This window comes from Lepidochelys kempii, chromosome 4 (assembly GCF_965140265.1).
Source record: "Lepidochelys kempii isolate rLepKem1 chromosome 4, rLepKem1.hap2, whole genome shotgun sequence".
NCBI lineage: Eukaryota > Metazoa > Chordata > Testudines > Cheloniidae > Lepidochelys > Lepidochelys kempii.
The window spans coordinates 79,356,645-79,371,667 of NC_133259.1; the positions used below are offsets into that span (position 1 = coordinate 79,356,645).

General features: G+C 43.5%; 1 protein-coding gene across 10 annotated transcripts in view; it reads right to left on the reverse strand.

Moving 5' to 3' along the window:
- IRF2 (interferon regulatory factor 2) overlaps window positions 1-15,023 on the reverse strand; it is a 65,208-nt gene that overhangs the window by 31,585 nt on the left and 18,600 nt on the right. For 8 of the 10 annotated variants that reach the window (XM_073341779.1, XM_073341780.1, XM_073341786.1 and 5 more), the window contains one exon: window positions 2,017-2,109. The exons of 1 other annotated variant lie outside the window; for it this stretch is intronic. In XM_073341779.1, coding sequence (XP_073197880.1) covers window positions 2,017-2,109 — 93 coding nt within the window. Of the gene's footprint in view, window positions 1-2,016; window positions 2,110-2,406; window positions 4,197-15,023 lie in introns of those variants that run through there. One more of the 10 variants, XM_073341784.1, reaches the window with a different exon arrangement.

Genomic DNA, 15,023 nt, shown 5'->3' on the forward strand with positions numbered 1-15,023 from the left:
TGTAGTAGCATTATGATATTTTGTATTATCGATCCCTTTACTAATGGTTCCTAACATTGTTAGCTTTTTTGACAGCTGCTGCACATTGAGCAGATGTGTTCAGAGAACTATCTGCTATGACTCTAACTACTACTTTCTTGAGTGAGTAGTAACAGCTAATTTAAATCCAACATTGTGTGTGTATAATTGGGATTATTTTTTCTAGTGTGCATCACTTTGCACTGGTCATATGGCTGATCTTTTAATCTGATATTCTGCTCCTGGTAGCAGCCAATGTCTTCTGCTTTAAAAAAAAAAAATCCAAATTCAAAATATTTTATTAGCACAACACGGCCTGGCCAGTTGGGTAATATGATATAATGGAACAAAGAATACATTATGGCTCCTCTGCGCAAACAGCTTACACCCAGAAGCGCAAGGGTGGATAACCATTGTGACACCTTGGTCTAGACAGAATAGTTGCAAATATTAAACAACCCAACAGCGTGTCTTACAGTCTACCTTGATGTGTTTATGGGCTCTGAATTCACAGGATTGTCTGAACAAACACACTAAGGAGTCCACTGCTCAATGGAGAGGTCTTCTCAGTGCAGAGCAAACAAAGCAAATAAGGTGGTTTTTTTGGTGTATTAAACAAGGGTGTGAAACAAAATATAGAAAATGCTACGATAGCACTCTGTTGAATAGTGGTATGCCTGCATCTGGAGTACTGTGCCCTGTATGGACAGCCTTGCTTTAAGAAAGATTCAGCGGAAAATGAACATTTCCAGAAATGGGCAATGAAGATGATCCAAGGTATGGAAGAAATGATATATGACTGACTACAGACAGCAAAGGAGAAGATTCAGTAGGGACCTGAATGTAGTATTCAAATTACAAAGGGAACTTTCAAAACTGATCAGTCCCTCCTTTTTACTTGTGTGGTCCATAACACAAGAAGTAGCACACTCAAGATTAGGAGGCAGCTAATTTGGGGACAGATAAAAGAAAATATTTATTTACCCAGCATAAAGTCACAGCATGTGAAATTCAATGCTGCAAGAGGTTATTGAGACAAAATATTGTGGATGAATTTTAAAAAGTACCTGATAATTTTGTGACCGCTAGCATTTACAGTTATGCATGCTAAGATAAAAATAGAAGCTAAATATCATGCATCAGTTCAAAAGCAGATCACATAAGCAACAAGTTACTACTGGAAACAGGGTACCAAACTAATTGGATCACTGTCTGACCTTGAATGGCAAATCCTACATTTCTATACATCAGAACATGCCTTAATAACATTTCCCATGCTTTAAATGATAAATTAGCACACTATGGCTGAAAATAACTGACTCATGCTTTTATATGTGATAAATTAATATTTTCCATAGTAAGAATACATGTGATTTTATCTGGGTTTTTTTAGGCCTTAGATTTATTTTGAACTTTTTAAAAATTAGCTCAAGAAAACCATTTGTTTGGTGTTCTGGGGCTTGATCCTATATTCTCTGAACATCTTAATCTCCCACTGAGAGTTCTGGGTAAGTACAGAATGCTGATTGGGACTTATATGGGAAAAGACACCCATTACTCTTCTAAGTTCTACCATACAGCCTGTAGCAAAGAAATCAGCTAAGTATCCATGCTCCAAGTGGGGATCAGCATATCAGCTCAAGGGTTAATGCAGAGTAGACTGTTTCAGTTCAGAAGAGCATGATGTTCAAGACCCACTGCAGCTGTTTGGCTCTGCACTTTGTTCCCAGCGTAAAACAGTGGAGTTTCCATAGCACCTGCTCCCACAAAAGAAGGCAGAGGAAGAAAAATGGTTTTTAAAAGAGTCACTGATCTGATAAGCAAAAATAGCTCCTCAAATCCTGAACGCAGAGCTAGAAGAACGTTTCAGCAAGAACAGCTCAACTCTGCCTATCCTCATTGCTTTGCCTCACAGGAAGCCATCAGAATTAGATCTAAGCAACCACGCTTCAGACCCTGTGACAATTGATCTGTTTATCAAATACGTACAAATCTTACCTTATTTAGCCATTTTAACCCTGGTATTGTGTTTGAATTTATTTGGTCTTCCAGCCATGGACGCATCCGCATTCTTTCCACAGGCATTGTTACCTTTAGCAGAAGAAGATGAAGAAAACAAGGGACCGTGTTACAGTTACAGACTGTGTCCTGGGCAGAAAAATAGATTTTTCTTTCTTAGCGATAACAGGCAAATTTGAATTGTTTATTTTAAAAGCATGTGAACACAGGGCTGGTAAACAGCCCCTGACTGACAGTCCTTGAGACTGATGTTCTGCTTGTCCACCCATCAGGTCCAGCACAGACAGCAAAAGTGAAGCTTTCCCAGGCCTCACCTTTGACCTTGTGGCGGTATCACCTCTAAACTGAACGAACAATTCAAACTCTTACCCAGTCAGGCCTCTGTCCCTCTGGGAGGGCTCTTTCTGTGGTATGGATACCTGTCCATCTGGAACTTGCTTGAGCCTCCCAATGTATTTTACAGTGTAGTACAGCATACTCCCGATTATCCAACTAGCATGGGGGATATGGATTTCATTTGGATAACTGGAAGTTCAGATAATCAAGAGGGAAGGAGCCATTCAGCTGCGGGGTGGCCTCCCCCAGGAGAGGGAGCTCTTCCCCCACAGTCCTGGCTGGGGATGTCTGGTATACCCTGCTCACTCACTCCTGTGACAGCAGGATTGCGGAGGGCTTTCAGCGCTGCCGCAGGGCCAGTGACACCCGATCCCCGCAGGCGCAAGGTGCAGGGGAAGGCTGCGATCTTGACAGGACAGAGGAGAGACATCTGGCCAGGACTCTGTTCTGTCCCGCCAGGACCACAACCTTCCCTGTACTTTGTGCTTGCAGGGATCAGATGTCACCAGCCTTGCAGCCACACAGGTGCCATTAACCAGCAGGGTGGAGTCCTCCACTGCTAGTCTCTGCTCTACTATCCAAACCTCTGCATTATCCAAATCCTTCCCTTGTCCCCCTGCATGAGATACATGCTGCAGAGAGCATGCATCTCAAGTATCTCACGACGGAGGACAAGGAAGAGATTTGAATAATAGGGTTTTGGATAAATGGGAGTATACTGTAATTCACTGGGCAACCATCTGGTAGCAATTGTCACTCTACCTAAGGGCAAGCTGGGTCTCTCTGTCCCATTACCAACCCCTTGAGCCATCTAGTCCCTGATTTCTTTAGCAACTATTTTACAGTTTAAAATACATAGGAATCAGTGCTCTTCAAGCCTTTTGCCTGTATCTCAGTGTAGCTAGTTTAGACCCAAACTTGCTTCTCTCACACACCACACAAACTTGATGTTGTTTCATTGTTTGTACCTGTAAATTATTCACACCGGAGTACAAAGTCTTGAACCTGCTAAAGAAAACTTTAACTTATCCCAGACATTTCTAAGGTGCCAATGACCATGAGATCTAGATACTAGATATAGATTTAAGAGTCACATTAAAACTGTTGAGGAGCCTAACTTATCCCAGACATTTCTAAGGTGCCAATGACCATGAGATCTAGATACTAGATATAGATTTAAGAGTCACATTAAAACTGTTGAGGAGCCTGCAATCAATCACTTCCATGTTCAAAGACTTTTACTTTGGGTTTTTCACCCCAAATTCCTCTTGTTTCTCTGTTTGTTCTTTATGTCAAAAGGGAAAGAACTTTGCATTACTTCCAGCTTCCCCACTCTGTACTTCACCACACTTTTAAAGGGGCCAGAGCCATATATTTGAAAGTGGATAGCAATGAGATTAGTGTAAATGGGTTTGTTCTTTTTCCTATGGGATTACAAATATCAGGCTGACTCACAATTAAGGTTTCCTCTCACTGCCCAAAGGAGATATGTTTACTGAAGCCACAGGGGAATTATGTTTAAAATCTGAGGGCAAAATATGGCTCTTGATCACCATAAGCTCTTAGCAAACATACTGCCTCGTGCTATTATCTTGGAAAGGCTGTGTAGAGCAAGCCACAAAATGTTTCAACTTCAGCCTTCTTTACAGTCACTAACTAAAATGACTAAGAACTTCAAAATAACATAGAAAATTATTAACGGCTTAGCCCCATCACCTTCAGATATGAAAAAAACAACCAAATCTCCAGAAACTGACCATAGCTGAATCCATGTACAAAGTTTCAGTCTCTGTGTCAGAGGCCTGCCAACAAAGCTGTCACGTGAGTCACAGCAAAGCAGGCTTGCTTGCTTACATGGTAAGGTGCTTTGAGAAATGTCTGCAGAACAGGAACCATATCTATGAGTTCATGTAGAATTCAGACCCAGGAAACAAAGCTGTCATGTGAGTCACAGCAAAGCAGGCTTGCTTGCTTACATGGTAAGGTGCTTTGAGAAATGTCTGCAGAACAGGAACCGTATCTATGAGTTCATGTAGAATTCAGACCCAGGAAACAAAGCTGTCATGTGAGTCACAGCAAAGCAGGCTTGCTTGCTTACATGGTAAGGTGCTTTGAGAAATGTCTGCAGAACAGGAACCGTATCTTCGAGTTCATGTAGAACTCAGATCCACGAAACAGTATGTACGTATCTTAAGCTGTGCTCAGGGCTGATTCACTGAATCCTCTGTGACAGAAATGACAGAACTGTTTGGACTGAACCCTAAATGCAATATCTAGCTTTCCTGCAAGTCAACTGCATGTTTCGTTTATACATCAGGGACAAGATGCAGCCCAGGAGAGCCTTAAAAGTCGCCCCCTTACAGACACCATCTCCTCAAAACTGCAGCAGAACAAAAGTTGAGCAACTGAAAATTTCTGTTGCTGGTGAACTCAACCAACCGCATTTTCTATTAATCTGTCAAGGAACATACACGCACAAGCAAATATTGTGGTTGGGTGCATTTCTTCACGTAAACTATGTAAATATATCCTGGCAAGGTGCAATGCAGCCCTCACTGTTCCAAGCGCAGGTACTGAAGCTCAGCAAGAGGACATATTGTATTTATTTGTGTAGAAGCCAAAATATCCAGGACAAAAATTGCAGGCCTACTTTTGGGGAACTAATTAGTTAAGAGGCAAAGAGGAGGGAGCCCATCAGCATCTTCAAAGGAGCAGCAGCTAATTTAACTTGAAGTGCCCAGCCCTCAGTCTGGTAATACAGTGAGCTCCACCTTGGGTCCAGCCAGGAGAAGAGATGCAGCTGCCAACACCACTGCTCCAGAGACGCTGGTCTTGTGTGGGATGGAAGTGCAGAGCTGTGTGGCTCTCTCTTTTCTCCCATGGAGACGGATGCCTCCAGAGGGGTCTCCCTGCTTTTCCTCTGCAGGTGCAGTGCTCTCTTCTCTTCTCCAGACTAAGAGTTCTGCCTTGGAAGATCCCATCTGCTGTTGGTAGCATATATCAAGTATATTAGGCCACACCCACTCAGTCTGATCAAAGGTCTTTAGGAGAGAGGGTTTAAGGCCTATTTATTTCAAAACAAAAACCAAAATACCAAAACCCTCTAAATAATGTCCAGTTGGAGGAGACTGTGGGCACTGTCTGGGATACGCTTCCACAGAGGAGCAAGCAAAGCCACTATTAAAGTTCTGTTAAACAAAGTATATATGAGCCCAGGCAATGCTCCTCAGAGGCAACGTTCAGAGTTCTGCTATAGAAAACAAAGCTGTAACATTTTCAGAAACATCTCCAGGCAGTTCTTTCTCAGAATGAGAACACTGACCACACCTGATATGACAGAATATTGTGGTTTCTAAAACAGCTGCATGTCCACCATTCCTTTACACAAAAGTACAGTATTAACACAGGATTAATTTAGCTCAGGTAACAAATAATTTAAAAATAGAAAAATTACACTAAGGCATTGGTACTGGTGCATAGTTAGAGTGGAAAACAAAATCAGGAAATGTAAAAGTTAAGTTTCTATTGTAATGTTAACTTGGCCATAAAATGCCATTTTGTGTTCCTATTTTTCTTGTTAAATGTATAGGTGTGAAATAATTCTGTTTATGTTGTTATGTACATACCATAAAATATACAGGATGTGCAACTCAGCTAAATTAACAATGCAGTAAAAAACTTGATCTTAACCAATAAGTAATTAATCTATAGTAGGAATTTGTGGAAAATCCCAAATATAAATTCTGTATCCCAGAAATTATAGAACACTAGACATATCCTCCTCTTCCAACAGGTAACTCTCTTTGTGATGACAAAGTAACTTCATGGCATCTCATGGAGGGAGACAGGGTGTTTTTAGAGAAGGGTCCATAACTCTGCAATTTGCTTCCCCCACAAGTGCCGGAGCCTGTATTTGGGGGCCTTCAGTTCACGCTGCAAAGCTTCATCTTTTCTCCAAGGTTCTCTCTGTATGTTTGTTTTATTACTTTTTTCTTTTTTTGTGTACATGTGCCTAGAGCTTCCGATGGGAGTGCTTTAAAAAAGAATGGGAAAGCCACTTTGTACCATTTAGGTAATTAAAGCATGCAAAGAACTTTGAAATCCTCCAATGAAAGTAGCATAGAAGTGGGAAGTACTATTGCCTGTCATATAACTCCAGCCTGGACTCACCTCTGATTGGAATATATCAATTTCAAAACAAACAAATGAAAACCAGGAACTGACATGAGGTCTATGTAATACTAAGCCTGGCAAGTTCTTTCACTCTAGCCTTTCCCATACCATCTCCCACACCCAGCCTTTGTTTAGTATTTGCACTGTAAATAGAGCAGCTGTGCCTCTTCTGCACACCTACACATCCCTCTCCATTCCTCCTTAGCATTAATAGCTATGTGTCATAGAGCCATAGGGTTACAAGGGATCTGTTTCCCACTTTACACTAAATTTAAGAACTCAGGGCCAAATTTACAGAGGTATTTAGGCACCTAAAGATGAAGAGGGGTTACAAAAGCACCTACATGCCTAATTCCCAATGATTTCAAGACCCACTGGTTCCACTTCAAGTCAGGGGGACTTAGGCATCTAACTTACTTGTGTGCTTTTGAAAATCCCTCTAGGTGCCTATCTGCATCCGTAGGCACCTAAATACCTTTGTACATCTGGCCCCTCAGAGCTCAAGCCACCTGCAAGAAAAAACTTCCAACCAATTTCTTGGTTCAGTTGGTACCACCTGGCATTGCTATGGGGGAGACAAGTTGGAGTACAATCTTGTTCTTAACATGCTCAGGTTGACAACTGGAAGCAGGAACGTTAGACGCATGATACTCTCGAACTCGGCCTATATTGACCTTTAGCATCCCATTGCAACAGGATAGGGCAGGGGTGGCCAACCTATGCATCCGGAGCCACATGCAGCTCCTTGTACAAGTACCGACTCCGGGGCTGGAGCTACAGGTGCCAACTTTCCAATGTCCCAGGGGGTGCTCACTGCTCAGCTCCTAGCTCTGCCACAGGCCCTGCCCCCACTCCACCCCTTCCTACTCCATCCCCTGAGCCTGCCGTGCCCTCGCTCCTCCACCTCCCCCTTGCCCCGCCTCCTGCATGCCATGAAACAGCTGATCGGAAGGTGCAGGGAGGGAGGAGATGCTGATTGCTGGGGCTTCCAGTGGGTGGGAGGCGTTGGGAGCAGGGGGAGGGAATTGATGGGGGGCTGCTGATGTATTACTGTGGCTCTTTGGCAATGTACATTGGTAAATTCTGTCTCCTTCTCAGGCTCAGGTTGGCCACTTCTGGGATAGGGAAATGCTGTATACATTCACATGGCCCCATGTTTCAACCAAACTTCTTGAAATGGTGTTGAAAACATTGTTTGTTTGTTTTCTGGTTTACACCTATAATGGGGAGGCCATTGCACGGTCAGCAACAGGTCAGCTTCCTAGTGTGCATGGGGCCCAACAATGCAGTTTTTTTACCCAGACTCCAGTGGGATAGCCCAGTATAAGTGAAAGAAGAATTTGGCCCATCCTCTGGGGTCTTAAATTTTATAAAAGTGCTTCCCCTTGCTAACCAATCCATCCAAGAATTTTTGTTTTAAAGAATCAGAATTCTGACCCATATCTCACTTCTTCTAAGTATATTAAAGCTGCTGGTTCTGAAAATAAAATTCTCTCTTTTCTCTCCTCCCTCTCTCTCACCCAACTCTACCCTAAAGGGACTCAGTTATAGGCTAGTCTTTTGTCTTCTCAGTGGTGAGATTCCAGAATTGAATATATTTATGGGTATTAATAAAATACAGACATTTAACCTCATTTAAAATAATTAGCCATAGCAGCAGCCCATGACATGCAATGAGCAACAGAGTGTGAGACCTCCTACTTTACAAACTGATTATTTTGACTGTTGCTTAAAGGCTCATATAGTTTGACTATATGCTAGATCTTTAATCTATTTGGTCTTTCAAACAACCGTCAAATAAAGTTTCAGCTAGACACAACTGTAACACACACGCATCCACACTTGACAGAGCCAATCCTGCATGCCTGACTAGGACAAAACTGCCAAAGAAGTCTGTAATGTTGCTTGAGTCAGGCCTGTGGGATCAGGTTGTTTGTTGATAGGAGGCCAGTCTATAGCACAGTTTCTGCTAGCACAGATTATTTTTAAAAATGAAATCCCCGTCCATACTGATATCATAACAGCAACAACTGGTGGTTGGTTAAACATGACAGCCAGGTCAATTTTTTAACATAGACAGGGCTTAAGAAAACAGTTTTCTCTGGTGATCACAAAGTGGCTTCAAAGGTGTAAATGACAGCAGGTGTAAATGAGTGCTGTATTTTCCTGCATGGTCATGTTAAGATCATTAAGAACATGGTTATCTCTAGACAGTTCTGGGGACAGTCATACGTATGATTTCATTGAAAAAGTGCAGCTCTGTTGACAACAGCATTGTACTCATTTTGCCTGGTATATTTCTGTGCAAAGCAGGTCTTTCTGCAAGGCCTTAACAGATGATAGAAAATAAAACTGTGATGGGACTCTCTCTTCTGAGAAAAACCTCCCTCTTTAAAGACAAACCAAACAATAAAAAACGTAAGATGGCTGGGTTCTCTCCAATATATGTTTTCACATCTCCTCTCAGGCCCAATGAGAGCTTGTTGGCTTCCCTTCATTCTTGATTAAAACCTTGGTGGAAAATCAAGAGACCAACCTATTGACCAGCACATACTCAATAATATTAGCACCATACAGAAAGTATGACCTCTATGGTTGAAGATCTCCACACCTGAACTAGAGCAGATGTAGAAAGAAAGTGAAACTAACGTACAGCATATGTTAGGTCAGAACAACATAAAATATTCCAATCCCATCAGTTTCATTTTTTGTTCGTTAGCAACTGGATAAGATGCATTTAACTGGAAACACTGTAACAGTAATTGAAAGGTACAATTGATACACCTCTTCGCTTTTGTCGTCCCAGGTTAACTCATTCATGACTACAGTTTTCAAGTACATAAAAGGTTGGTACAAAGAGGAGGTAGAAGAATTGTTCTTGTTAACCTCTGACGATAGGACAAGAAGCAATGGGCTTAAACTGCAGCAATGGAGGGTTAGGTTGGACATTAGGAAAAACTTGCTAACTGTCAGGGTGTTTAAGCACTGGAATAAATTGCCTAGAGAGGTTGCGGAATCTCCATCATTGGAGATTTTAAAGAACAGGATAGACAACACCCGTCAGGGATGGTCTACATAATATTTAGTCCTGCCATGAGTGCAGGGGACTGGACGAGATGACCTCTTCCAGCCCCTTCTAGTCCTCTGAGTCTATGATTAAGTTGCTGCGTTTCTCTAAAGGTAAAAATTTTGCAAGTTTCCTACCTACTCCTCTCAGTGCAAAATTTAGCTGATTTAGGCCTTGTCTATACAACCAACTTATGTTGATATAACTACGTCACTCAGGGATGTGGAAAATCCACACTCCAAGTGATGCAGTTATACTGAGCGAACTCTCGGTGTGGACAGCACTATATCGACAAGAAGTCTCCTCCTGTTGACAGAGCTACCATCTCTTGGGACGGTGGAGTACCTACGCCAGCAAGAGAAGCTACCCCGTTAGCACAGGTAGCATCTTCACTAAGCACTGCAGCTGCGCTACTGCAGTGCTGTAAGTGTAGACAAGCCTTAAGAAGCTTGTTGATATCTGAAAAAATTGTAAATGCTTCTGGAGAGGTAGTTAAGGAGGGACACCCTCAGGAGTCCCACATCTTTGAAAAAACCCTACTCTTCAGGGAAGATGTATAGAGCTTTGTGGGAGAAATATTTTTCTATCACAGATTCCACACTTACAAAAAGAACTAAATATATTAAAAGAGTGAGATGTATTTTATAAGGTTATTAGCTGATATTCTTTTTAGTGCTTTCCTCATTTTAAGTTGTAGATTCACTTCATAAGCATATAAACCACTCTGTGTGACCAGACAGATATGCTGAGATAATTGTTAATTATAGGATTCAGGGAACTTGGGTCTCTGTTTGTCCACGTTCTGGGACTGTTCCAAGGTGCAAAGGAGCACCAATCCTATTTTAAGGAACAGCACTTGGATGAAAATTCTTGCCCTTGATCGCAGACTTGATCCTGCTTAGATATAGAAATGTGTCACCAAGCATCTTTTAAACCAGTCTACTGAGAATGCCCCAGTCCTGCAAAGATTCATATACATATTAAACTTTATGGACTGCAAGTAGTCCCATCAATCGGGCACTCAAACCAGAAAGGAACTGTCCAAATGTTTGGAAATTAAGAATTCAGGAAGGATGGATGTGGGGAGCCTCGTGACTGGAAGGGTTGTTGGTGTCACCCTGCAAAGAGTAACTGGGCTGGTGAGAGTCAGGGTGAGATCTTATGCTTGCAGGCTGGCTACTGGTATCAGGGAATTGAACTATAGCTGCACAGCACAAAGGTCCCCAAAGTTACAGAGCAGGCAGTGACAGAACCCCTTACCAGTCCCCAAAACAGAGTGGCACAGTCATTACCAAAGTTTCACTCCAATATTAGCAAACTGAGGTTCACATTCCAAACACTTGCTAAACAGCCCCTAATGGGTTCAAATGTGTGGGGAGCAAAGTACAAGCTTAACGTTTATTATTTTCTTTTGTTTATTTCCGGTTAAGAGAAGTACAACCAGGAAAGGGGGAAAAGAGCCAGAGAGTCCTTGGACACAATGGATAAAAAAATACTTTGAAGCTCATGTTTGCAATATAGTTTACCCCACAAGGGGAAATCAATAGAGGATCTGAGAACCATGCTCACTGAGCATTTTAAGCAGAAGTAGGAGGGAACAGGTGGAGATGAACCAGAGTTGGGACACCAACCAGACCTTAATCCCCTGCAGGAATTGGTACTCAGGTACAGCTGATTAAATTGCAGCTCCACAGGGACAAGGAGGCATATGAGTACCAGGTGCAGATGGCTCAGACTCCAAGAGAAGGCAGTCAGCAAGGAGGCAGAGGAGCAACAGATGGAATCGATCCACACAACCAAGGCTAACGAGGCGGCAGAGGAGCAGCGACAAACAGCAGTGACCAAACCAGAAGAGAGCGCACACAAGCAGCAAATGGAGGCACAAGAAATGCAGCTCAGAGTACTGGAACAGCAAAAAGGTATTCCACAACCCACAGGTAATCCCTGCCAGAACTCACTCAGCTGGGACAGACTGTGTCCATGTTTTAAGGACTCAAACGGCATAGAATATTTTACTGCTTTTGAAATATATGCCAGGCCAATGGCATCCCTATTGGGAAACAAATATCTGTACTGGTTTCCAAAATTTCAGGTATAGCTTTCCAAGTCTTTACTGGCATGGGCCATGAACTGTGATAAATATAAGGACACTATACTGTCAAGGTTTCAACTTACTCCAGGATCATACCATGTTTACCAACCTAAAGTCGCATGATAATATCAGTCATAAGAAGTTTATGTATAAAATGTGTGATTATATGAAAAGAATGGGTGAAGTGTAAAGGGGCAGAAGAGGATTATGGGAAATTGTTTGATTTGTTTACCCAAAGTACATTTGTTTAATGCTTGCTCAGATGAAATCAGAGCTGCCATATGGGAAAAGTCTCCTAATACAGTGCAGGTGGCTGCTTGGGCTGTTGATTTGCATGTACAGGGTCAGAATGGGTATTGAACAAAAGTCTCAGTGGGAAGGGCAAAGGCCCCATGTAAAAGTGGGTCCCCAAATTGTTCATGAAAGCAAGGAGTGGGGAAGTGCAGCCAAATATATCCCAACAGGCACCCACCTAGTAATCCCAGTTACAAACCACTGACCCAGGACAAGGGCCCAAGAAAATGTTGTATGTGTAACTCTACTGAGCTTTACATTGAGAGGTATTGTCCCAAACCCAAACCCATCCTGCTCAGGTGAACAAAGCTCTGGTGAGCTCAGGACATACAGAGGAACTGAGGGGGGTGTACGGTTTCAACCTATGAAGGTACACAGGATGTTCATCCATTTTGGCCACTGGACATCTAGGATTAGAGAGGATTTTGAAAGGCTTCAGAAAATTTTCATTGGCCTGGTATAAACCTAGAAGGAATACTGTCAGTCTTATGACTTGTAACAAAAGTGGAAAAAGACTCTAGGTATCCACAAAGCCTCACTGCAACCATTACCTGTAATAGGAGAAGCATTCTATCGGGTTGGCATAGACATTACTGGTCCACTCCCTAAGCCAGTGGCTCTCAGCCTTTCCAGGCTATTATATCCCTTTCAGGAGTCTGATTGGTTTCACGTACCCCCAAGTTTCACCTCACTTAAAAACAACTTGCTTACAAAATCAGACATAAAGATACAAAAGTGTCACAGCCACACTATTCCTGAAATATTGCTTAGATTCTCATTGTTACCATAGAATTATAAATCAATTGGAATATAAATACTGTACTTGCATTTCAGTGTATAGTATATAGAGCAGTATAAACAAGTTGTTGTTTGTATGACATTTTAGTTTGTACTGACTTCACTAGTGCTTTTTATGCAGAGTGTTCTAAAAGTAGGTGAAATATATAGATGAGTTGATGTACCCCCTGGAAAACCTCTGTGTACCCCCAGGGGTTCACATACCCCTGGTTGAGAAACACTGCCCTGAACCATCCAAAAATGGGAATAAATATATATTGGTGGTAGACGACTTCACTGGCAGATACCCAGAGGCAGTGGCCCTAGCTAATATAGAAGTAGAAACTGGCAAGTGCATTCGTTTCCATAATTAGTAGGGTGCATTTTCAAATAGAACAGGGGTGGGCAAAACTTTTGGCCCAAGGGCCACATCTGGGTGGGGTAATTGCATGCAGGGCCATGAATGTAGGACTGGGGCAGGAGGTTGGGGTGCGGTGTGCAGGAAGGGGCTCAGGGCAAAGGGCTGGAGCGGAGGAGGGGTGCGGGGTATACAAGGGGGTTCAGGGAAGGGGGTTGTGGTGGAGGGAAACGTGCGGAGTGCAGGAGGGGGCTCAGGGCAGGGGTTTGCAGTGCAGGAGGGGTGCAGGGTGTGGCAGGGGGCTCTGGCCCAGCACCAGAGGGGTGCAGGAGGGGTTTGGGGTGCAGGCTCTGGCCCGGCGCCGCTTAACTGGAGCGGCTCCGGGGTGGCAGTGGTGCATACCAGGGCCAAGGAAGGCTCCCTGCCTGCTTGCCTGCCCTGGCCCCGCACCTTGCCGCTCCCTGAAGTGGCCGACACCACATCCCTGCGGCCCCTTGGGGATAGGGGGCAGAGGGCTCCGCATGCTGCCCTTGCCTGTGAGTACCTCCCCTGAAGCTCCCATTGGCCGTGGTTCCCCATTCCCATCCAACGGAAGCTGCGGGGGGTGGTGTCTGCAGGCGAGGGCAGAACACAGAGCCCTCTGCTCCTTCTCCATCAGGGGCCGCAGGGATGTGGTACCAGCCGATTCCAGGAGCAGCATGGAGCCCACGGTGTCACGGGGGTGGCAATCCCCTGGACCGGATACAGCCCGCATTGGGCTGTAGTTTGCTCACCCCTGAAATAGAAATACGACCAGATTGGGGGTCAAATTTCATGGCCCACATATTCTCTGAACTGTGGAAAATTAAAGTCTGCCCCATATCATCCAGAAACAAATGGGTTAGTGGAAAGATTTCATGGGACATTTAAATCCATACTAACAATGTATGTAGACAGGAAGGCAAGGGACTGGGGTACGCTACTGACTTTCCTATTGTTTGCTTACGGAAAGGTATCCCAAGAATTGACAGGGTTTTCTCCATTCAACCTCCTATATGGAAGGAAGGTCACAGGCCCCCTACACCTGGTCAGAAATTTGTGGGAAGGTAACACTGACTCAGAAGGGGAATGAGTGAATGAACCGGTATCTAAATTCAGGGCAGAGCTAAAAACCAGTATGGAGCTGGTACTGCATAATGTTGAAAAAAGCCAAGCTATACATAAAGGGTGGCATGACAAAAAAGCAAGTAAAAGAGCCTTTGATGCAGGTGAATTGGTTCTGGTATTAGTCCCTGTATAAAGCATAAAATGCAGAACTCCCAGGAGGGCCCTCTGAGGTGACAAGGAGACTAAGTGAAATCACTTGCAATGTACAGAATCCCTATAGTCAGAGTGTACCCCTAACTGTACATATTAACTGATTGAACATTTACTATAACAGAGACGCTTATAGCAAATGTAATATGCTATGCAGATGAGGACCACAGAGTATTGCCTCTCCTACATGTAATGTCTGGGAGTAAGGGGAAGACCCCTAAGAGTATGTCTATACAGCAAATAAAAACTCATGGCTGGCCCATGCCAGTCAACTCGGACTGGAACTGTGGGGCTGTTTCATTGCTGTGTAGACTTCCAGGCTTGGGTCGGAATCTAGGCTCTAGGACCCTAGGATACTGCATTTGTTTACCAATTTTGGACTTTCTGAGTTTAAGGTACTACCCTTCAGATTAATTAAATGCAGGAGCCACATTCCAGAAGTTGACCAAGCAGGTGCTACATGGGTTCCAGGAGTCTGCACTCCACTGTAGATGATATTGCTATATTTACCACCACCTGGGAGGAACACAAAACACATGTGGCAAGGGTGTTGAAAAGCCTCAAGGATGCAGGTCTCACAATCAAGGTGTCAA